The sequence below is a fragment of the Hylobates moloch genome, unplaced genomic scaffold, assembly GCF_009828535.3.
Source record: "Hylobates moloch isolate HMO894 unplaced genomic scaffold, HMol_V3 SCAFFOLD_5, whole genome shotgun sequence".
Taxonomy (NCBI): domain Eukaryota; kingdom Metazoa; phylum Chordata; class Mammalia; order Primates; family Hylobatidae; genus Hylobates; species Hylobates moloch.
In genome coordinates this window covers 32,547,798-32,571,683 of record NW_026652280.1, presented here as the reverse complement: position 1 = coordinate 32,571,683, position 23,886 = coordinate 32,547,798, and the positions used below count along the sequence as shown (strand labels likewise).

The 23,886-nt window shown below is 39.4% G+C and overlaps 1 protein-coding gene and 1 long non-coding RNA gene across 5 annotated transcripts in view; one reads left to right on the top strand and one right to left on the bottom strand.

Moving 5' to 3' along the window:
• Positions 1–23,886, top strand: part of KATNAL2 (katanin catalytic subunit A1 like 2) — a 132,767-nt gene that overhangs the window by 55,653 nt on the left and 53,228 nt on the right. The window contains exons 4-6 of one of the 3 annotated variants that reach the window (XM_032152389.2): positions 12,943–13,013; positions 20,887–21,053; positions 22,402–22,441. In XM_032152389.2, coding sequence (XP_032008280.1) covers positions 12,943–13,013; positions 20,887–21,053; positions 22,402–22,441 — 278 coding nt within the window. Of the gene's footprint in view, positions 1–12,942; positions 13,014–20,886; positions 21,054–22,398; positions 22,454–23,886 lie in introns of those variants that run through there. The other 2 variants (XM_032152388.2, XM_058438385.1) reach the window with 2 other exon arrangements.
• Positions 18,507–23,886, bottom strand: part of LOC116468572 (uncharacterized) — a 57,316-nt gene continuing 51,936 nt past the window's right edge. For both annotated transcript variants that reach the window (XR_009213475.1, XR_009213476.1), the window contains exons 8-9: positions 19,855–19,903; positions 18,507–19,261 (exon numbers count right to left, since the gene is read on the bottom strand). This is a non-coding gene — a long non-coding RNA (uncharacterized LOC116468572). The remainder of the gene's footprint in view (positions 19,262–19,854; positions 19,904–23,886) is intronic.

Here is a 23,886-nt window from a genome sequence, read left to right as displayed (position 1 = left end):
GAGCTGTGCAGGCGTCGCTGCCCTGGCGGTCGCGGCTCTGTCCTCGGGGCGGCGGGACACACGAAGTCTGGGGTGGCCGGTCCTCGCTGCCCGGTCGCCAGGCAGCGACGTCGGGATGTGGAGTCGCAGCCTGGAGCGAGCTGGGTCCTCGGAGCAGCGGGCCACTCGGTGTGGAACGCCGGTCCTTGCAGACAGCTGAGCAGGCCCGCTTCTGTTCCTCGGGATGTGGAGCCGCAGCCTGCAGTGACCTCCGCGGTTTGCTGTCCAACACAGAATGAAGCTCTGGTGCCAGAGCTGGGTCTTATATAGCCCATCCCAGGCCCACACTCACGGCTCTAGCCCTGACCCTGTTAGCTCCTGGGCTGCCCCGCCCCAATACGAATTCATTCCGTCGGCCCAAGGCAGCCAGTCGGGGCGGTCCACGCCAGGTGGACTGCTGTGCCCCACAGGTTGATTCTGTTAATTGCACCCTGGGCACACCCCACTGAGTTCTACCGTTGGCCCTCCGTGTTCCCAGGTTCCACATCTGTGGATTCCAAAAATCACAGACTGAATCTTCTTGGGAGTAAAACAGAAAATAACACAGCAAGACAAAATCATAGAAAGAAGAATCAATACAGGATAACAACTCTTTGCCTAAGACTCATGTTGTGTGAGTGGACTTTCCAAATTTGTCAAAACAGGGATTAAAAGACAAAAATAAAACCGGTAGATTTTCTTAACATCTGCTCCATCAATTTCAAGACAGCAGTTCAAGCACTGTTTTGCCCCTGCCTTGTCCCTCAAGCCCTGATGGTTCTGGGAATTTAACTATTTCCATGAAATCTTTTTTTCCATTATTAACTGAAGAAAACTGGTTGCCGTTTGCAGAATTTTTAATACGAGGAAAGAAATAGAAGTCAGCAGGTTCCACATCATGACTGCAAGGTGGACACCTCATGATTTCCCTTTGAAACTCTTGCCAAACTGCCCTTTGTTGAGTGAAATGCAACAGCAAGAACTTTTTCATGATTAGGTAGAACCCTCTGATAATGGTTTTTCTGCTCATTCTTTGGCTAGTTTTCTCAAAAACTGTTAGTAAGCATATTTGATCTTGGTTTGGCCCTTCAAAAAGTGTTTTAGTCACATCTTTTGAGCATTCCCCAAAACTGTTGCCAGGACCTCTTCTCTTGACTGGTCCTCTCTGTCTTTGGAGTGCTGCCACATTTTGGTAGCCATTGTTTTGTGCTCTTTCTTCAGGACTATCCAGTGTAGCCGTGTTTTATCCCCTCTTACAAATCTTGGAATAAATATTTCTGGAGCTTCTTCCACCTGTTTTAAAACTTTAAAGAAATTTTTACTCTTGTCTCTTGCTATTATTGTTGAAACAGATTTGGTATCTGGATCGGACTTTAATTTTTCAGTGACAATTATTAAAACAGGATCTTTTGAAATATCCATGGTTTTTTCTCTTATTTCTGTTGTTACTTATTTGCCCTCTCAAATTAGGGAACACTTGGTCCTATGTTTCTGAGCATAGTTGACCAATTCTGACATTGTATTAAATTCAATAAATGTCTTTTCTGGATCTGTAGACACTTCTTTTGATATTTCTAGCATTTTTTTGGGTTGTACAGCATTTGAAATTTAGGAAGTTTCCTGGCAGAGCCAGGAGATAATCAGGAAACAAACAAAAAACAAATTAGAACCTACAAGTGTATATATTCAAGCTTTTAGGCGAATATTAGATGCAGGGACTGTAAACTAGAAGTATAGTAAAAACATTTCAAAGAAGAGATGTATGCTTTTTAACTGTTTGTTTTTGAGATGGAAAGCTTAATGCAAAATTTGAATCTTATTACTGAAATTGAAACGAGCTCGTGCAAATTAATCTCAATTGCACCCGTAAAAAGGAAATTAAAAGCACTAATGTTGCATGTGGTGTATATACAGTAACATTTCCTAAATATCTTCTGGGTCTAAAACTGGGAATGATATTCAATGCTTCCTTTTCCTCAGGCTATGGTATCATAGGATTCAATTTTGAATTTGATAATGGAGGTATATTTGTGGCACAATAGACCACAAAGGAAATGAAAGAAGACAAAAACAGCCAGATTATTGAAACATGCAAATGAGACACCTAGATTAGATGTTCACTTCTGGGCCTCCCTTCTTTGTACACAGAAATTAATGAGCATGTAATTGTGTACATTTCAGGGGCACACCATCTCTTACAGTTTAAATGGACCCTTTTTGGGGGGAATGGCTCATTCTTAGTTTTTTTTTTAATTCAGAAGATAATTTTCTATCTTAATTTGAATGACCTGGGCAGAAAGATGTAGATCTGGTGAACTTTATACCTTTAATTAAGAAATTTGTAAGACTGCATTCTGTGTTTTCAGTAACAGAAGCCCACCTTAAATATTTAACACTACATTTTGAATAGTGTTTTTAAAACTCTCTTTTCCTGCTTTACTCTTACTGAATTCTGAATTTTTATCACTCTTACCACAAAATAAACATCACATTATTATTTTAAGACCTGGTCACCACAAGTAAAAGCTGCTTCACTGTCCACATAGTAGGAAAGCCATTTTTTTGTTGTTGTTGTTAGAGATGGGAGTCTCCCTATGTTGCCCAGGCTGCTCTCAAACTCCTGAGTTCAAGTGATTCTCCCACTTTGGCCTCCCAAATTGCTGGGATTACAGGAGTGAGTCACGGTGCCCGACCATGAAAAGCCATTTTTGATGCAGCCTCTTTACCAGACAGAGTTCTAAAGAACTCAGCCAATGCCCGTTGTAGAGATCGACTCTTTTGCAAACTGTGATTCTAATAAAAAAAAAAGTGGAAATTCTTTTGATTGGAGTTGAAGTAGCTACCATTTTGCAGAAATGTAATCAAAACCCTGAGTAAGCCTGTCTTTTAGGCTATTCTTTCAAAAGTATGATCAACATTGCTCAGATTTGTTTAGGATTAAGAATTAGACCTCTGTCTTAAGAATTAGAGCTTTTGCTTTCTTATTTATCCTGATCAACTGTGTTAATTAGGTCAGTGGTTCACTGTTTAAATGACTCTCCAGGGGTTCTAAAAAGGAGTTTGAAGGAAATAATTCTGACAAATGTTCCAACTCGCTTTTATTAGGGTTGCTATGAAACTCACTATCCTACCTGTGGGTAGTAGAAAATAAACTGTATTTTCTGCCTCTGTGTATGTGCATGTATGGGCACACATGGAGTACTTCTATAATATAGTTTAATTGATCCTCTAGAGTATAAATTGCTGAGTGGTATCGCTGGGTCAACAGGTATGTGCATTTTCTCTTTGATAGATTTTGTCAATTTGCTCTGCAAAAGGGTTGTACCAACTTACATTTCAGATACGGTTGTATCTGAAATACAATATTCTTTCAATACCTTACCAAATCTGGATGTAAAAATGTAAAAAATAGCTTCACTTTAAAAAATTTGAGATTCTTATTGAAAGAAGCTTATTTTTGTACCAATAAACTGAAGAAGTATAGACAATAGTTAAGGTGGTTTCTTCAAATTGTATATACGTTGAAATTATTATAAAACCCACAAGAAAAACTGTAAAGAGAAATGTCTGCTGTAAATGAACATGTGAAGATTCTGAACACAGAAATGCCTGTATTACTCTTCTGTTCAGTAAGTCTACTCCTGTAGTCACACTGATACAGCAAGGTTGGGTAGTAATAAAGTGTCATTGCTACACACCAAAGCAGAAACTGGCTCTGTCTGGGGGCTGAAAAAGCAGGCCCTCATGGTGCTATGTGTGATAACCAGTTCTTTTACCCCCATCATTTCCATCTTGAATAGTTTCAAAATATTGCATATAATAATTTATATTTTCAGTTAGACTATTTATTTATCAAGCCACAATTTTACTTAAATTATTTACATTTATTTAAGCCTTCTTTTCTCTGCCCCTCTCCTACCATTTGCATTTTAAAATATCTTTATTCATATACCTTACAACTCACCATTTAAAATGTACAATTCCATGGCTTTCAAGATATTCACAGAGATATACTTCCATTGCCTTGATCAATTTTAGAACATTTTCATTAGCCCAAAGAGAAATTCTGTACCCTTTACCTGCCATCCCCTCCACCCCCTGCCCCCTGCAGTTCTCCCATCCTCCCCAGCCCTCCCCTCCCCGCTTTTAAAGGTCTCTTCCGGGGATCTTTTTTTTCTGTTCCTCTAATAAATCTAATGAGTTTTCCCTAATGAGTTTTTCATCCCACTAATGAGGGTCTTCCTCTGGGTATATGCATGTCTGTGCACACATGGAGTATTTCTATAATATAGTGTAATTGACCCTCCTCATCTTTAAGAAATTCAGCCAAACCCAGTGCAGTGGATCCAGTACTGAGGAGCACACAGAGAACACTAGCTACTTTTTCTCAGTGACCTAGTCATAGAGAACATTTGCACAAGTAAATGTTTCAATTAGGAAGGAGCAAATGCTTCTAGAGTAAAGGATAGAGAGACTCTGAAATACATGAACGAAGCAACTAACAGCTATTGGGCACCCACCAATTACTATCCCTAATATTGGCATAGCACCCCCACAGTTTTCAAAGCACTTTCCAGGCTTTATTTCATGTGATGTACAGGACACTGCGTTAGAACCTCTAATATGGAGGGATATGGACATTGTTAGAAATGGGACCAGTCAGTGTCCAATATAGTCTCTGGAAAAATGTAGATCACTTTCATGGCTCTTTAAGCCAATTCCCATCTTTGCTTTCTCAAAGACTTTTACATGCATATGAAATGGATTAGCTTCATTTACAGCAGGTCTGCAACTATTCAGCAATTAAAAGACATAATCTCTTATAAGATATACTACTCCTGGTGCAGCAGTGTGACTAACCTTTTGGAGGAGGTCTAGCCAGTAACAGCTTTGGAATGGTCACTAATATTGCGGGAAATTAAGTTTGAGAAATTGTAAAAGACGTCATTCATTTGTTACTGTGTTAGGTCAACTAGGAAAGACTGGCTGGTAACCATAGTTATTTGTTTCTGGCAAGTTTGGCACGCAGGTTTTGGTAAATTAAAATAGTGGTTGTGTAGGGTATGGATTTTATGAAATAATATAAAGTAGGAGATTATCTCTGGTCTGGAGTGAATATAAATTGGTGGGAGAATGATGAGGAGGAGTTGATGAAGGGAGGAGCATTGGCCCAGAAGCCAAGATTCTGCTTTCAACTATTTGGGCTTTTCAGCAAATTCCTTAATTCTTGTAGATCTCAGGTTCCTGAGATTCAAATGATCTCCAGGGCCCCCTGAGATTCAGTAATTTCCAGGTACCTTTTAGACTTAAAATTCTGGACCAAAACTCCAAACATAGGTTTGAGACCATATACGTTTAGAAACATAACCCATCAATCCTATTTCTGCCTATTTAATATGCAGTTGTAATTGTATTTTGCAAACTTGATCTGGACTGAATTCTATGATTATTATCATTTTTATTCTACAAACAATGGTCACTTTGGAATGACCTAAGTTTCATGAAGGGCCCCCCACAATATACTAGATGGCACTATAGGTGAGGCAAATTTAATTTCAAAAAAAAAGGAAGGAAAAACTTTGATGGCCAATGTTAATTTTGGCAAATTAGAAAGGGTTCAGTCTTCACCAAGAGTTGTCCTGTCAACGTCTTCAGAAAGATGAGTGGAAACTACAAATGTCAGATATCTTTAATATCAAAATAGTATCATTTTGTATAGTGGCTTTCAAACTTTTTTTTATTGTGACCAACTGTAAGACGTCTTAGATTGAAATTCAGAATTCTCTCCCTCCCACACACATACCTACACACAAATACAACAAAAGTTTCATGACAAAATACTAAGGCTTCTTACCTGTTATGAATTCTGCAATCATTCTAATTTATTCAACTATGCTTCTCATAACCAATTAAGTTGAATTTATGACCTATAGTTTGAAAAAGAAGTGATCTAGTAAACCTATCAAGGAATATCAATCTTCTTACCACAAAATCGTATGTGAATAAATACAATTTTTATTAATCAATTATACCTTAATAAAGCTGAGGGGGAGGGAAGAAAATAGAATGAGAAGAAAATTAAATCAACATTAAATAGGAAAAATAAAGAAATAGTCTCTACTTGGCATTTGGCACCATACTAGGTGGTGTGGGCAACTGGAAGTATTTAATGATATTTCTGTTTTCTGCGAAAAAGAAGTTACTTTAAGAGACATTAGAGAAGATCCTGTAAGACATTTTGAAATTGTGCTCAGATAGACCAGAAAACCATAGAAGCAGATAATTATGAAATAATGAAAATTTCATGGAATAGGTGGACAATTTCTAAATCTTTACTTTGATATGGGGAAAATTACATACTGTTGGACAAAAGTAGTCACCAAAAATAGACATGTATTTCATTCATATAAAGTTCAAAAATGAGAAAACTAAACAAATATATTTTTTAAGAATACATACATAGATGGTAAAAATCAGAAAGGAAAAGGGACTGATAAGCGCAAAATTCAGGATGGTCATTACCTCAGGAGAGAGGGAGGCGAACCATCTGTGGGGAACACCCAAGGGAGCTTCTAAGATATTGAAGGTGCTCTGGGTCATAATCTGGGGGGTGTTTGTTTATTATTAAAAATGAATGGATGTGTTATACACTCTTTCATATAAATTATATATATATATTTCACAATAACATAAAATATAGCAAGCAAGACTACCGCAATTGCCTTCTTGATTATTTCTCTCTTGGTAATTTGTTTTTGGGTTTGTTAACCACTCCCCCCATCACTGCTGTCTTCAAGGACAGAGGTAGGAAGGTTCCCAGTGACATTGTTTCCAAGTGGACTGTTGTATGCTTTTAAAGCTCTCCTTAATGTTATCAGATCTGTCATTGAGGATTAATTTGGATTTTAGAAATAGCCACATCTCCCAATAGTATTTGTAAATTGGAATAAGCATACATTTACATAACAATAGAAGATTTATTAAGTTATGATACATTCTCTGCATACATTAAAAATAAAGTATTATAAAAACATTTAATGCCTTGGAAAAATATTTATAAAATATTATTTCTAAAAACAAATTATCAACTCACATGAGAGTACTACTTTGTAAGAAGACTTAAAAAGTATAGGCTGGGTGGAATGGTGCACACTTGTAGTCCCAGCTACTTGGGAGGCTGAGGTGGGAGGTTCACTTCAGCCTGGGTGTTCAAAGCCAGCCTGGTAACATGGTGAGATCCCTGTCTCTAAACAAATAAAATTAAATTTTAAAAAAGAATGTGACCAAAATGTGTTTTTTTCTCGTGGTTTTATGCATTGTACCGGTTTTCTACCACGATTATTTTTGTAAATGCAGCTTGGGGGAAGACTGTGGTCATTAATCTATATTGAATACAATTTTATAATAAGAATTTCAGAAGTTTTTTGAACAATGGAATAAGAACATGATCTGCCAAGGAACTAATCTGAAACCATAAACATCCATTTAAAAGCAGTAGGCCTGACAAATTAGTCATTGCTTTTTAAAAAGTAGAATTTATTTTTTAGCACAGTTTTAGATTCACAGCCAAATTGAACAAAGTATAGAGAATTCCCACGTACCTCTCCACATGTTCACCTTCCCCGACTGTCAACATCCCAAAATACAGTGGTATGTTGTTAAATCGATGAATCTACACTGGCATGATTATCAACCAAAGTCCATTTTACATGAGGGTTCATGCTTGCTGTTGTATATTCTGTGGGTTTGGACAAATGTATAATGATGCATATCGGTTACTACAATCTATCATATAGAATGGTTTCACTGCCCTAGAAATCTTGTACTCTACCTATTCATCCCTTCCTCCCCCCAACCCCTGGCAATCACTTATTCTTTTACTGTCTCTATAGTTTTGCCTTTTCCAGAATGTTATATATTTGGAATCATACAGTATATAGGCTTTTCAATTGGCTTTTTCTACTTAGTGATATGCATCTAAATTTCCTTCATGTTCTTTCATGGCTTCATAGCTCATTTCTTTTAGCTCTGAATAATATTCCATTGTCTGAGTATACCACAATTTATTTATCCATTCACCTACTGAACGACATCTTGGTTGTTTCTAAGTTTTGGCAATTATGAATAAAGCTGCTCTAAACATCCCTGTGCCAGTTTCTCTGTGAACATAAGTTTTCAATTCATTTGGGTAAATACCAAGGGGTGCAATTGTTGGATCAGAGTAATTGCTGAGTAAGAGTATGGTTAGTCTTTACTTTAAAAAAACCTGCCAAAGTGCCTTTCAAAGTGTTTGTACTGTTTTGCATCCCACCAGCAATCAGTGAGTTTCTGTTGCTCTACATCCTCGCCAGCATTTGGTATTTTGGATTTTCACCATCCCACTAAGTGTGCAGTGGTACTTCACTGTTGTTTTAACTTTCCATTCCTTGATGATGTGATGTTGTCTTTTCATATGCTTGGTTACCATCTGTATATCTTCTTTTGTGAAGTGTCAGTTCATGTGTTTTGCCCATTTTTAAGTGGATTTTTTTTTTTAGTGTTGAATTTTAAGAGGGTTTCTCTGTGTTTGTATATTTTGGATACCAGTCCTTTATCAGATACGTCCTTTGCAACTATTTCTCTCATTCTGAATCACTACTTTTTATGTCATCTATTTTATAGGTTCAAGGATTATATTTTTAAATCTCTTTTTCTTTTGGACTTCTGGGAGCCCTGACTTTTATTTGTTTTAGACTAAATTCAAAGCAACAACTAGCTTTTGAATGGCAGAGAGCAAAATCAATCAAACAAGTAGTACTTACTATGCTCCCTTCACAAACATTTTGAAACACAGGTTGCCTTATTTGTTGTGTTTGCCAGCACGCTGAATAAAGGCTTATCATCTTAAGCAATAAAACTTTCTATCTGAATTCTTCTGGATGGATACGTTTATAAAATAAGTTACTGTTTTACCTGCCTACTTACATTGCAAATATTGAGCATAACTGAACCTCTTCATTATGACTTTAATCATAAGATAAGAGAATACTCTAAAAAACAAGAATAAGATGCTATGAAAAAAGAAAGAATCAGAGAATAAGAAGAAGCTCCTGGAAATTAAAAATGTTATTATCTAAATAAATTCTGCTAAAAAATAAGGCCAAGGAAATTGCTCAGAATATGGAATAAAAGAGACAAAGGAATGGAACACTGTGGGAAAAAAATCTTTAAAAATCAATTCAGGATATCCCCCATCCAATTAATAGGTATTCATAAAAATAAACCAGAGAAAATATAGTGAAATAATTTACCAAAGAAATAATAAAGAAGTTTTCCAAACATGAGAACATGAGAATTTCTAGTTTGACAATGGCTAGGCAGTGAATGAAAAATGACCTACACCAAAGAAATTGTGTAATTTTAGAACCCTAGGGTTAAAAATGAGATCCTAGGCTGGGGGCGTTGGCTCACGCCTGTAATCCCACCAGTTTGGGAGGCCGAGGCAGGCGGATCCTCAGGCCAGGAGATCGAGACCATCCTAGCTAATACGGTGAAACCCCATCTCTACTAAAAATACAAAAAATTAGCCGGGCGTGGTGGCGGGCGTCTGTAGTCGCAGCTACTCGGGAGGCTGAGGCAGGTGAATGGCGTGAACCCGGGAAGCGGAGCTTGCAGTGAGCCGAGATCGCGCCACTGCACTCCAGCCTGGGCGACAGAGTGAGACTCCGTCTCAAAAAAAAAAAAAAAAAAAAAAAAAATGAGATCCTTAAAGCTTCCTGGGAAGAAAAATTACATTACATTCAAAGGATCAGGAATAAGAATGGTAATGTTATACCTTTTCAAGCTATCAAGCTTAAAGTAGAATAAAGACACTTTCAGGCATACAAATTCTCAACATTTATCTCCCATACACCTTTACTCAAGAGAATGTGTGCTATTTTTTTGTTGTTGTTGCTTTGGTAATTTATGAAGAAAAGAGGTTTAATTGACTCATGATTCCACAGGCTGTACTGGAAGCATGGTGGAAAGTGTGCTATTAAAACAAGAGAGGGACCAGAAGAGAAAGATTCAGTTTCTAGGGGATCCAATGCAAGAAAATGTCAAAGGGAAATCCCAGAAAAAGCATCTATTGCAGGTCTTAGAGTCAGTCTCTAGAGTAGAATGGGAGGATAGAGGCTCCAAGAGGGAAGCTAGAGGTGAGTGAGTAGAAAGGACACAAAATCTTATGTATTTGATGGCATAGGAAGTGATAGGAGATGTGTTACTGTTTTGATTATTAACAATACGTATGTTGAAAAGTAACCTAATAAAAATGGGGTGGTTATTCATTTCAAAAAAAAATGTACAGAAATGGAAAAGTAACCACGCTATTTTTGGCTCCACAGTGAACAACTTTTACATGCTCCTAATAATGTAATCAGCAAATATTGATCCAACTGTAGGGAAGGATAGTTTGAAAAGGGTGTAAGACAGCTTAGTTCTCATCTGTCTTAAAGGAAGTGAATAGTTAATGCCTGACACACATATCATGAAACAATGATATATTATTTAGAAACATGGAAGTACATATCAGAAGGAACAAAATAATTAAGGTTGTTCCCTCTAGGGCAAGGGTATCCAAACTTTTGCATTCCCTGGGCCACAGTGGAAGAAGAATTCCCTTGGGCCACACATAAAATACACTAACACTAATGATAGCTGATGAGAAAAAAATAAAGCAAAAAAAAATCTCGTAATGTTTTAAGAAAATTTACAAATTTGCGTTGGGCCACATTCAAAGCTATCCTGGGCCACAGACAAAAAAGTAGAGAGGTGGTTGCCAGGGGCTGGGGGCAGGGGAGATGTGGAGTTACTCTTTAATGAGAATGAAGTTTCAATTTGGGAAGATGAAAATTTTCTGGAGATGGATGGTGGTGATGGTTGTACAACAATGTGAATGTATTTAATGACACTGAACTGTACACTTAAAAATGGTTAAAATAATGGCCAGGTGCAGTGGCTCATGCCTGTAATCCCAGCACTTTGGGAGGCCGAAGCAGGCGGATCATCTGAGGTCAGGAGTTCGAGACCAGCCTGGCGAACACAGCGAAACCCTGTCTCTACTAATAAAGTACAAAAATTAGCCGGGTGTGGTAGCGGGCGTCTATAATCCCAGCTACTCAGGAGGCTGAGGCAGGAGAATTGCTTGAACCTGGGAGGCAGAGTTTGCAGTGATCGGAGATCACGCCACTGCATTCCAACCTGGGCAAGAAGAGCAAGACTCCTTCTCAAAAAAAAAAAAAAAAAAAGTTTAAAATGGGCCGGGTGTGGTGGCTCACGCCTGTAATCCCAGCACTTTGAAAGGCCAAAGTAAGAAAATTGCTCGAGGCCAAGAGTTTGAGAACAGCTTGGCCAACGTTGTGAGACTCCCATCTCTACACAAAATATAGAAATCAGCCAGATTAGTTTTATCTAGGTAGTAGTGTGCACCTGTAGTCCCAGCTACTGAGGAGACTGAAGCAGAAGGATTACCTGAGCCTGGGGAGGGCAGGGCTGCCATGAGCCCTGATCACACCACTGTGCTCCAGCCTGGGCCACAGAGTGAGACCCTGTCTCAAAAAAAATCAAAAAAGAAAAAAAATGGTTAAAATGGTAAATTTTATATTACATATATTTTACCACAATAAAAAAGCAACTTAGAAAAAAATTTAGTAGAATTTGATTTTCAAATATTTATATGCATATTTTAATTTCATTATAACATTAATTTTTAGAAAACTCTGCATGAATGCCTGAAAAGTGTTTTTTGGCTTTTGGTTTGTTTGTTTTTCTTTTCTTTTTTTTTTTTTTGAGACAGAGCCTCACTCTGTCACCCAGCTTGGAGTGCAGTGGCAAGATCTTGGCTCACTGCAGCCTCTGCCTTCCAGGTTCAAGTGGTTCTCATGCCTCAGCCCCTCGAGTAGCTGGGATTACAGGTGCCTGCCACCACTGGCTAATTTTTGTAGTTTTTGTAGAGATGGGGTTTTACCATGTTGTCCAGGCTGGTCTCAAACGCCTGACCTCAAGTCATCCGTCCGCCCTGGTCTCCCAGATTGCTGGGATTACAGATATGAGCCACCGCACCCAGCCACTGAAAAGTGTTTCTATGTATCATGAATGTAAGTGTTTGTGCATAGATTTTGTGATATAATTTAGGCCACACAAAGATCTTTTATGGCTTTTGTCTAGTTCTTACCTGTATTCTCCTTAGATAAAGATAGATAAGTTATTTTCAAATAAGGGAAGTATTACTGAACATGACTATTTTATGAATACATTTTGGGGCAATTTGAGATACCAGATTCCTAAATGTAGCACATTAACACTGTGAATAAATGCACGGATTCATCCAGTTTGAGCAAAGACCTTATCACACAGGAGTTGTCCTTTTATGGCCTCTGCTATTCTCAGTGGCTATTCTAAATGCTTGCCTTTGCAGTCACCCCTGAATGGTTTGTGGGAACTCACCTCTGCATTTAGCAAGGACTGGGTGGGGCTCTGAGTGAACTACAGATATGGTAACAGATAAGTGCCTGTGTTGTCATAGATGATTTCTGGCTCACAGCTGATTATCTTTTTCTAATCACTTTCCTTAACCTCGTCCCAATAGTAGTAGATGTGCATTTGTTTCTTCACGATTATAAGCAATAAAAGGCCGACTGGCTCGGCAGGAAGAAGTCCAAGTGGTAAAGAGCAATCCTAATTAAAGTCATTGTCCCTTAAGTTTACAATTGAGAAGGCAGCTGTAAGAAGAAAATAACAATGGAAAACAACTTTATATGTCCTTAGAGACTTCAAATTGCTTTCCAGCCTTTAAGTCATGCTGCTTGGTTTTGACAGGTTACCTTTACCTTCCAGGGTTTATTGCTGTAAGAGCAGTGTTATTTTTGATTGTCATCCTACCTAAATTTTCCTCTTTGTTCACAGTGCGAGATGAGGACAGAAGCACGACGAAAAAATCTTCTCATTTTGATTTCGCATTATTTAACACAAGAAGGGTATGTTACATTACAAACATTTATAGAGATGATTCCTCTTTCTCTGCTCTCTACTTTTCCAGATGCTTACCTTTAAATACAATAGACTTTCTTGTTTCGAGCAATTCTATATTTACAGAAAAATCGAGCAGAAAGTACAGAGTTCCGTACGCCCCTTCCCTTTTCCAGTTTCCCCTCCCAGTGACATCTGTATTGATGTGGTTTATTACTAACGTTGATGAGCCAATACATTATTAACTGAAGTCCGCAGTTTACATTAGGGTATACTCTTTGTGTTATATTGTACTGTGAGTTTTGACAAATGCGTAATGGCCATGTATTTGCCAATATGGTACCATACAGAATTGTTTCGCTGCCCTAAAAATCCCCTGTGTGCCACCAATTCCTCCTCCTGCCGCAACAACCCAGACATATATACTTGAGACAGTGTCTCATTCTCTTGTCAAGGCTGGAGTGTAATCATGGCTCACTGCAGCCTCTAACCACATCCCCCTGCTCCCAGCCTCTCCAGTAGCTGAGACTGCTGATGTGCACCATCATGCCTGGCTAATTTTTGTATTTTTTGTAGAGACAGGGTCTCATCATGTTTTCCATGCTGGTCTCAAATTCCTGAGCTCAAATGATCAGCCCACCTCAGCCTCCCAAAGTTCTGGGATTACAGGTGTGAGCCACTGCACCTGGCTTCAGACTTATGCTTTTATTGCCTCATTTACCTAGATATTTTTCACATTAGATACTGAAAACTTTTCAACAGACCTATCCAGTACATAAAGCACTTTTCCTTTCCTCTACACATTCGAAGATAGCACAGAAATGAGGTTTCTCTATAGTCTCACTGCTGGCTATGTACACAAGATAACTTTCTTAATCAGTTTTTCTTTCCTCAAAATAAAGGTATTGCATTTACTTGGACAACCTAAGCCCAGCTCTCTTCTTCCTCGCAATACCCATTCTATAACTGGCAGGGTGAGGAAATTTAAAAACTTTTGGGTTTGGCCACCTACCTCATTAAAAACCCACAAGCAATTACAGTAAGGACTGCTGCGACTGTGCTGGATGGTATAAGAGGAAGAGAGCTGCTCCACAAAGTGTTTGAAGGGCACTATCTACTTTATATTTGCTTTTCTTTTCAAATTTCAGCCAGGAAGAAAACATGTAGGATTCAGACTAAGAGCTTACAAACATTTTTTTTTTTTTTTAACAGATGGGGGTCTCACTCTGTTGCCTGGGCTGCATGATCATAGTTCACTGCAACCTCTAACTCCTGGGCTCAAGGGGTTCTCTCACCTCAGCCTCCTGAGTAGCTGGGACTACAGGCACATGCCACCATGTCCAGCTAATATTTAAATTGTTTTTAGAGACAGGATCTTGCTGTTGCTCAGGCTGGTCTTGAACTACTGGCTTCAAGTGATCCTTCTGCCTCAACCTCCCAGTCACTGAGATTAGGGCTTTAAAACTTTTGAGTTAGAGCAGTGGTTCTCAATCAGGGTGATTTTGTCCCTTGGGAGATATTTGGCAATGCTTAGAGGTCTTTTTGGCTGTCACACTGGCATCTAGTGGGTAGAAGCCAAGGATACTGCCAAATGCCATCTGACACACAGGACAGCCCCCATAACAAATAATTATCTGACTTTGAATGTCAACAGTGCCAAGATGGAGAAATCTGGAGTTAGAGCAAGAAAAACCAATCGATTTTTGATATTTTCCCAAAAAGTCTGATAAGCATCTTTTCCTCCATTAAATAAGGGAGCTACTGGAACTAAAAGTCAGTTTTGAGACTCCAGTGACCCTAGTCCTGGAGAGGTACAAAGGAAAAAGGTGAGGAGGGCAGGAGGCAGTTGACAAGGAACTAAAAGTTCCCATTGTTTCTCTTACCCATGCCAGCAACCACTGCTTTCAATAAACCTATTGCCCCCTAGAAGGGATGATCATTTTAGAAACTTTGAGGAATTTTTCTCTACATTTTATAGTAGATATTGGGGTATCTGTTTTATACTTGAAGAAATTCAGGCTTAGAAGAGTCAAAGATTGTGTCAAGAGGTCACCTGGGTCTCAGTGGGAGAGCTTTCCAGTCCTGTCCAGACCCGAAAGCCTTCCAGGGTCCTTATTTTTCTGCTCCAATGTTGAAGATTTGCTTTTGCTTGAGGATCACGTCAGAAAAATCATAATGTGTGTGGGCCGTGTTTTTTAAGGTTTTGTTTTGAATGATGTTTTTTTTTTTTTTTCTTTTTTGAGGTGGAGTCTCACTCTGTTACCCAGGTCGAAGTGCTGTGGCACGATCTCAGCTCACTGCAACCTCTGCCTCCCAAGTTCAAATGATTCTCCTGCCTCAGCCTCCCAAGTAGCTGGGATTACAGGCGCCTGCCACCTCACCCGGCTAATTTTTTTAGTAGAGACGTGGCTTCACCATGTTGGCCAGGCTGGTCTCAAACTCCTGACCTCAGGTGATCTGCCCGCCTCAGCCTCCTAAAGTGCTGGGATTACAGGTGTGAGCCACCATATGTGGCCTAGAATGATGATCTTTTAAAGTTTTTTTTTTTTTTAATTTCCATGACACAGCCCTTGGAAGATCCTGAGAACATATGCCCCTAAAGTCTTTTAAAGAAAATTAAATCTCTGCAATTGTACTTAAGCATTTTAAAAATTATTTATGTCATTAAAGGATCTGGGGTTCTTGTTTTTTGGGGTTTTTTCCCCAAAATTTTGGATATATGCATTTTGTAGTTTCTTTCAGTACTCTGTACCATCCTGAGTAGCAAACAAATCACTTTGTAGCCAGATTCCTGAGTGGAAATGAGAAATTGAATTCTCTATGGACTTGTAGGTTTAGGGAGGAGTTTTGGTTGTGTTTCTTGGTTTTATTTCAGCCAAACATGTCTGCTTTTGATTTTTTTAAAAAAGTAAAAGTCGTCTATATATATGTTCACCTTTTAAATGTAAATGTTTAAAAGTAAGCATTTATGTGTTTCCATAACTGACATCTGATGAAGACCTCATTCTCTTCCCCTCTTCTACCCTCCTCTTTTCCCTCTTTTCATACTCTTGTATTGGTTCTAATAAATGGTTGCTTTTCAAAAAAAAATCAGATATATGCATTTGGTAGTCAATTATAACACTGCACCTTTGAACAAACTTTGTTATTGAGTAATCTGATTTATTTTCTCCCCTTGACTGACCATGTAAGCTGCTTAATTGCAAAAAGTAGACTTTCTCATAACACCTTTCTCATAACACCATATCAGAATTTTGAGAATGACTTTTTTCTTATGGTAAATATAATGAATTGCAACATCTTTAAAACAAAAATATTTCTTACTCACCTTGAAACACATGATTTTATCAGACACTTCTCTTTCTGGTGTTAGGGAGATAAATTTTATTGAGAAAATAGCTCATTCTTCCCACATCCCCACCACGCACTCCCAGACCAGAGAAATGAGTGCCCCCATCCCATGGTTGGCAGACAAGCAGGCCATCGGTCACTTCTCAACTTAGGCTCAAACTCTGTATCTCCACATAGCAGTGGGGTGGAATTGAGCCCCGGAGCATGGCAGGGCTGACTTTGGTCCTTTCTGTGCCTCTGTTGCTCCATCTGGACTATAAGAGCATCCTGAAATTAACAAGCCAGACAGTCTGCATGTAGGTAGTGGGCTGCTCTGCTCTATTCACCAGGCACTTAAGTAAAGTAACCCCAAGGGTAGCATATGAGAAAGTGCCAAGTGTTCAATCTATGACAGGGCTGTGGGGCTTGTTGTCATAGGGATGGCTTCCAGGATATGCATATAGACTTAGGAGCCAGACTCTTTTTTTTTTTTTTTTTGAGACAGAGTCTCACTCTGTCGCCCAGGCTGGAGTGCAGTGGCACGATCTTGGCTCATTGCAAGCTCCGCCTCCCGGGTTCAGGCCATTCTCCTGCCTCAGCCTCCCGAGTAGCTGGGACTACAGGCACCTGCCACCAAGCCAGGCTAATTGTTTTGTATTTTTAGTAGAGACGGGGTTTCACCGTGGTCTCGATCTCCTGACCTCCTGATCCACCCACCTCGGCCTCCCAAAGTGCTGGGATTGCAGGCGTGAGCCACCACGCCCAGCCCAGACTATTTTCTTTCAAATGTCTGCTCTTCCCTTTGCTAATCTGTGATCTTGGACAAGTTACTTATTCTCTTTATGCTTCAGTTCCCTCATCTGTAGAATGGAGTAATAGGGTATAGCTAAGTATCAGGTAGATGCCATTATTACGCGGATTAAATATGTAACATGCGTAGAATCATGCCTGACAATTACATTTATACTTTTATTATTGATAGGATTTGAGTTTTATTCTCTTAATACCCAACTTGGTTCAGCAAAGGGCTTAAAGAAACTGGAATGTGGGCTTGGCCCATTTTACATCATCTTTTGATGGAATCTCAGCTCTATCCAAAGAACCCTGAGTTAAAATACCTCAAGGTGCTTTTCTAAGTGTGTGCAACACTTGGAACAGTAGTTAAACAGAATGTTAATAGGTGTTAAAGAGTTTTGTGGTCAGGTAAGCTTGGCAGATATTGGGTTAAACTAAACAAGGTCCCTCATTTCAGAACTTCTCAGACCATCTAATTTACTATGTGCAATGATAATATCATACTAAAGTCACAGTATTCAAGGTTTTGCAAACCAATTTGGCCAAGGCTTTTCTAGGGTTTTGTTATTGTAGTTGTTGTTTTGGAGACAGGGTCTCACCTATCATCCAGGCTGGAGTGCAGTTGCCCAATCATGGCTCACTGCAGCCTCAAATTCCTGGGTTCAAGTGATCCTCTCACTTCAACCTCCTGCGTAGCTGAAACTACAGGTGTGTGCCACCACACTCAGTTTGTTTATCTATTTATTTACTTATTCATTTATTTTTGGTAAAGATGAAATCTTGCTATGTAGACATAGCTGGCCTTGAACTTGTGGTCTCATGCAATCCTCCCACCTCAGCCTCCCAATTAGCTCAACTGCAGGTGCGTGCCACCATGGCTATTTTTTGTTTTGTTGTTTTGTTTTGTTTTGTTTTTTCGTAGAGATGAGATTTATATGTTGCCCAGGCTGGTCTGGAACTCCTGGGCTCAAGCGATCCACCCACCTTGGTTTCCAGAGTGCTGAGATTACTGGCGTAAGCCACCATGCCTGGCCTAAGGAACTCCTTTTTTTTTTCCTCAGACCATCTTTAGAGACAAGTTTTCCACAGATAACTTTGAGAATGCTGTCTTCCTAGATAAGTTGACTCTTATAAAACTTAAACTCACCATGCCAGGTCCCAGCACTGTGAACATTGTAATAGAATCTCAGTAAATGTTATTTGCATAGCTATTGAGGAACTTACTAGAATGTAGATGGGTAGAATAATTAGAAACCAAGACAAAGCCATTTTCACAAATTATCCCTGATTTTTTATTACAATGTATTTTTTGTTTCAGAAATTGTATCAGAAAGAAGAATTGTAAAAAGACAAAAATAAAAGTCAGATGTAGTTGTTAAGGCCAAGTAGTTTGCTGCTTGCAAAGCATGCATTTTTCCTTTCTGCCACAAGGTGGCTCTTTGTATCGTGAATCAATGAAAGTCATGAATCAATGAAAGTTCTACTAGAATTGATCATTTTCCTGAAACCTGCTGGGAAAGGGACAAATGAGTGGACTGTCAAAACGAAAATGAACTATAGGTACTTTTAAGGACATATGAGTGTCAGTAAAAGAGATCTGCCTTAATGAAGTTCTACAAATTCAGCAAAGAGGATAAATTACTGTGGATTAAAATAAACAATCGGAAAACTTTGTAGAGAGGGTGACGTGAGCTGGACTTAAAAGATGTATAGAATATGAATAGACTGATGTGATGTAAGGCCATTCCTGGCAGAGGCACAGAGGAAGAAGGGGCACAGCCTAAGTGGAACAATTAAGTAAAAAAGAAGACCAGAGTTTGAATATGTGAGTGAGAATTGGTGACAGCAGACAGTGGAGGGTCATGGATGCTGGTTTTTCTATTAATAGTCCTCCATATCCATCTTCTCAGGCTTGGGTAATTTTGGTAGCCTCCACGTCTCTCTCTTGTGTCTTGTTATTACAGCCCAGTATTGCACACTACTTCCTAAAGTCCCGTCCTGTCGCTCTGTTGGTTAAGAATCTCTAGCGGCTCCTCCTGCCAACCATATCGAATTCAAACCTCATTCAAGCTGAGTTCACTTGAGACTAGACGTTCGGGACCAGCCTGGGCAGCACAGCAAGACCCCGTCTCTACAAAAAATAAAATAAAATAAATAGCTGGGCATGGTGGTGCACGCCTGTAGTCCAAGCTACTTGAAAGGCTGAGGTGGGAGGACTGCTTGAGCCCAGGAGTTCCAGGCTGCAGTGAGCCAAGATTGTGCCACTGCACTCCAGCTTAGGTGACAGAACAAGGCCCTGTCTCTAAAAAGAAAAAAAAAAGATTAAAAAAAAGTTTGTAAAAACAGAGGAAATGTCAGTCATTTTCTCTGAGGGGCGGAATTTTCTTTTGATTTACCAGTATTTTCTAGTTTTTTCTTAAGTGAATATGTATTATTCCATACTAAAGTTATTAATAAAAAACTGATTTAGTTTTTCTCTCTGTAAAATGAGGATTAGGACATAGTATAGAAGCATGGTGAGACATGAAAAAGTATAGAAGCTGATTGATCTAGAGTCAACTGACTGTGGTTTGCAGCTTCTTTAAAATTAGCTTAGGAGAGATACATACATTTCAAGGTCATTGAAAATAATCATGGCATCTTCTTTTAAGAAAGTTCAGGCTAGGCATAGTGGCTCACACCTGTAATCCCAACACTTTGGAGGCCAAGAAGGGAATCACTCACTTGAGGCCAGGAGTTCGAAAGCAGCCTGGGCAACACAAGGAGACCTTGTCTGAAAGAAAGAAAGAGAGAAAGAGAGAAGAGGGCTACTAAAAAAGAAAGTTTTCTCTTTCTACTTTCCTGGATCTAGATTCAAATGAAACAGAAAGAACTCTAACCTGCAGCAGAAATCTGAATCTGGGGTCCTTGGATGAGCTCCTGAAATTATATGCTAATTTGCACATGTGCACACTTTTCAGGAGAAAATTGCTGGTTTTAAAACAAGTTAAGAACTAAAATTTAAGACCTGGAGAGTCTTTCTTCTTTCAGAGGATTTTGAGACAAAGCCCTTGCTTCTAGAGCTAAGGCCACTTATATTGGACAGTTTTACAACTGAACAAGTTAAAAATGACAGTAAGGAACCAAGATCAAGGTACTACTTTTATACAGAAACACCCTGAAGTGCAATGTGTGACTGATTAAAAAATTACCAGAAACAAATAATACATTCCAAGTGGATGTTATCTTATATGAAAGTTCTTTGATGATCTTGATTGGTATATCTTTGGAGTTTCCTTCAGTGCTCAAGACTTGTTCATTTGAATTACTTCAATGATGGCAAATTTGGGTTGAATTTGGGTTTTATCATTTTGCCAAATGTTACCTAAAATGAATACCTGTGAATAAAGAGGTAACCAAGTTTGGGCAGATACCCATTTTAGGCTGCAAATGAGTAAAGACAAATCACAAGATGTTTCTTGGTTGATTTACTTATTTGACTTTTAAGCACTTCCAGAAACATCCTTAACCATGATGACATCACCAGAATAAGTATGTAACTTTCAAAGGCAACTACTTTGAAAGATAATAGTTAAATATACTTAACAAATATGGGGCTCTTTATACGCAAACCTCCTATGCACATACTAGTTTTCATCTAATGTGCTATATATAGGCTTACTTTTTGTATTGCATACCTTTAGACTTGTAATGCCTGTTAGCCATTATTCTTTTCACCTCAGTTAATTTCTTCTTTTTATTCTGTGAAACTGCCAGGTATATGGATACAGCAAATGCTTTGGAGCAAGAAACTAAACTGGGGTTACGACGCTTTGAAGTTTGTGACAACATTGATCTTGAAACTATTTTGATGGAATATGAGAGTTATTATTTTGTAAAATTTCAGAAATACCCCAAAATTGTCAAAAAGTCATCAGACACAGGTACATGGCTATTTTCTAGAGATAAGGCTTTATCTCATCTGTAAGATTAGTGTTTCTTTCTCATCTTATTCCCAGATAGATGGAGACCCTCACCCTGCACCAAAAGAGTAGGCCAGGAGGACTGTGTAGCCATTCTCATATCCAGCACAGACAACTGAAATATGATTACCTGGACACTGACATCCCTTTAGGGACTTTGGTATTTGTTTGAGAAAATGTGTTTTCAGGCAATGAAAGCAAAACCCCAGTGTATCATAGGTACTTTTCAGATGATTAACATTACTTTAATTTCTTTAGAGATGAAAAGAGCTGTTGGAAGAGGATAAATGACAGAAGACTTTTTTTGTTGTTAGGAGACCTATTATCTGTCTTGAAAATAACTACAAAAATGAGTATTGGGGAAGCTAATAGCTCATGCATAGATAATGAAAAGCTTTTGAAAGCCATCAATCCAGATAATGATCAATATAATACAAAAACCCAGTATACGTTAGCAGTCAACGAGGCTGGCTGGAGGAAAGATCTAAAGTGGGGGCCCTGTGCTTTGTAGTAACATTGACTGAGAAGTCTGTAAGTGGGGGAAGTAATTATAAACCAAGGGAGATCATTGTCTTGTTTACAAGCCACTTGTTAAGCCACAGACTTCAACATTTCATGTAGGGACCGGGAAACCAAGAGGAACATCAATTTAAAATAGCCAGGCCAGATCTCAGAGCTAGAAAAGGTCGAAGAGGTATTTTATCTGAGCTCCCTTCCAATGCAGCATTCAGAGCTTGACTTCCTTGGCAGGTGGTTAGATGTGGGCCTTGAAGAGACAGCCCAGACTCCTAACCACAGGGTGATCAGCACTGTTAGTGAGATGAGCTCACTTCCAGATGGCTAGTTCCCATCTAGCATGATACCCAAATTCTCCTATGATGTTGGACACATTGTTTTTATTTTAACTAGAGAGTATGACTTAAGTGTTCCTGCCAGATTCATGCAATCATCCTGGTGTCCCATGTAATGCAGCAAAATGGTGTCAAGTTCATGAAAGCGTAACGAAATGGTAGCTGTAAAGCTAGCCTATATTGGAGTTGCCACCAGGTCCACAGTCTCTGACATGTTTAATATCTGAGCCCTTTGCAATCTTTCTCTGTGAGGAGATACTGGAGAAGCTTGGGCCTCTTTCTCTTCGCTGGTAATTTCAGTTCTCTCTAGATGAGAATAGCTTAAAGTCTCTAGATTCCAATTGGTTATGGCACAAATTTTAAGAACAATGCAAAAAGGGGAAACATACCTGAAAAAATCACTTTGTCACTCTTAAAATTATTTTCTTTCCCTCCCAATGTCTGTTCTGTCACAGCAGAAAATAATTTACCACAAAGAAGTGGAGGGAAGACCAGAAGGTAAAGTGAATGGTAATTCATCTTAATCAACTCGGCTCGAGGAGCTTGTAGGATCCCTTTCCAGAAGCTTTGCCAGCACAGCTCTGTGACTGTCTCCCAGCAATACTGACTGCAGTCATGTGACCTGGCCCAACCCAGGACTTCTCTCATTACAGCTGCCCCAGATTTGGGCCAATGTCTGTCTACTCTCCTAGCTTTACTGTAAATAAGTGTATCCTGTGATGCTCTGTCTTTCCAGGCCATGTGGTATGAAAAGTCTTAACCTCAGAGGTTAAAAGACCCAGGTTCAACTCCTGGCTCTATTTACAAGCATGGAGCAAGTTTCGGACACATAGTGAGTTCCTGGCACACAGTGAGCACCCAAGAAATATTATTTTCCCTCTTTTCGTCATTTAGTTAATTTCAAGCACTCCCAGATCAGATGTCCTGACCCGTCTGAAGATCAACAATGAACCAGGAGGTGTGAGCTCACGCTTCTGGCTTCACCAGTCCTGGCCTTCGGTGACACATTCTTCTCTTGCTTTTCCCTTCTGTTCACAGCTCATCTTGCATTCCTTTCTCCAGCTTCTCAAGTCCAAATCTCATTTGGGGCTTGTAGCCTCTGATGGGAGCCCCTCTGTCTCTGGACCTTTCTGGGTACACATATTCTCTCACAAGGCCCCCTACTCTTGCCAGTGTCCTTCCCATTCCTCTCGCCCCACTCCCACAGACCCTTCCACTGTCAGAGCTATTCAGAAATACCCAGGGGAACAAGGGTGCTGCTGCCGGCTGCCAGTGAGGGCCAGCCCTGGGGCATCGCGACATGTGGGCTGTTGCTATTACAGTACAGCCTAAACCTCATGGAAAGACACAGCCATCTAGGCAGTCAACAAAGTGTTTAAAATCTTAAAATGCTCTTGGAAAAAGAAAAGTTAGATTGTAATCACATGCAACTTATTAGGCCCTCAAGAGGTATGGATTCTGTTATGCCCCCGCTACATTCCCTGCTCCTGCGACTCCAGTTCGCTTGTTCCAGCCTCAGAAGGAAGGGCCTAGGACACTTTACAGGGCTGGTGGGCACAGCTTGCAAAAATGGCTGTGGAGCCCACGCATGCTCCACGATCCTACTTGTCATAATACTCGGCCTCAGGCTACCTTTGCTTTGTGCTATTCTGCAGGAAGAGTTTTATTGCTTTGACAAAAGTGTTATTCTTTTATTTATAGTTTCCACAAAGCTAGTCAGACTCTGGGTAATAAATGATAACTGCTTGTGCATAGAAATTGTGAGGAGCATTTGCAGCCAGCTTCAGAAGGCTTTTGGATTCTGATTATTTTTCTGGAAACTTCTCAGCATTCTTCCCTGGCAAATGCTCTGTGAGTGAATGGTGTCAGAGTGCTTTGTTCCCTTTAGGGAAGGAGCACGGTGGCACATTTGACAGTGTGGGGGGTCCTCAGCTCTTCTCTGA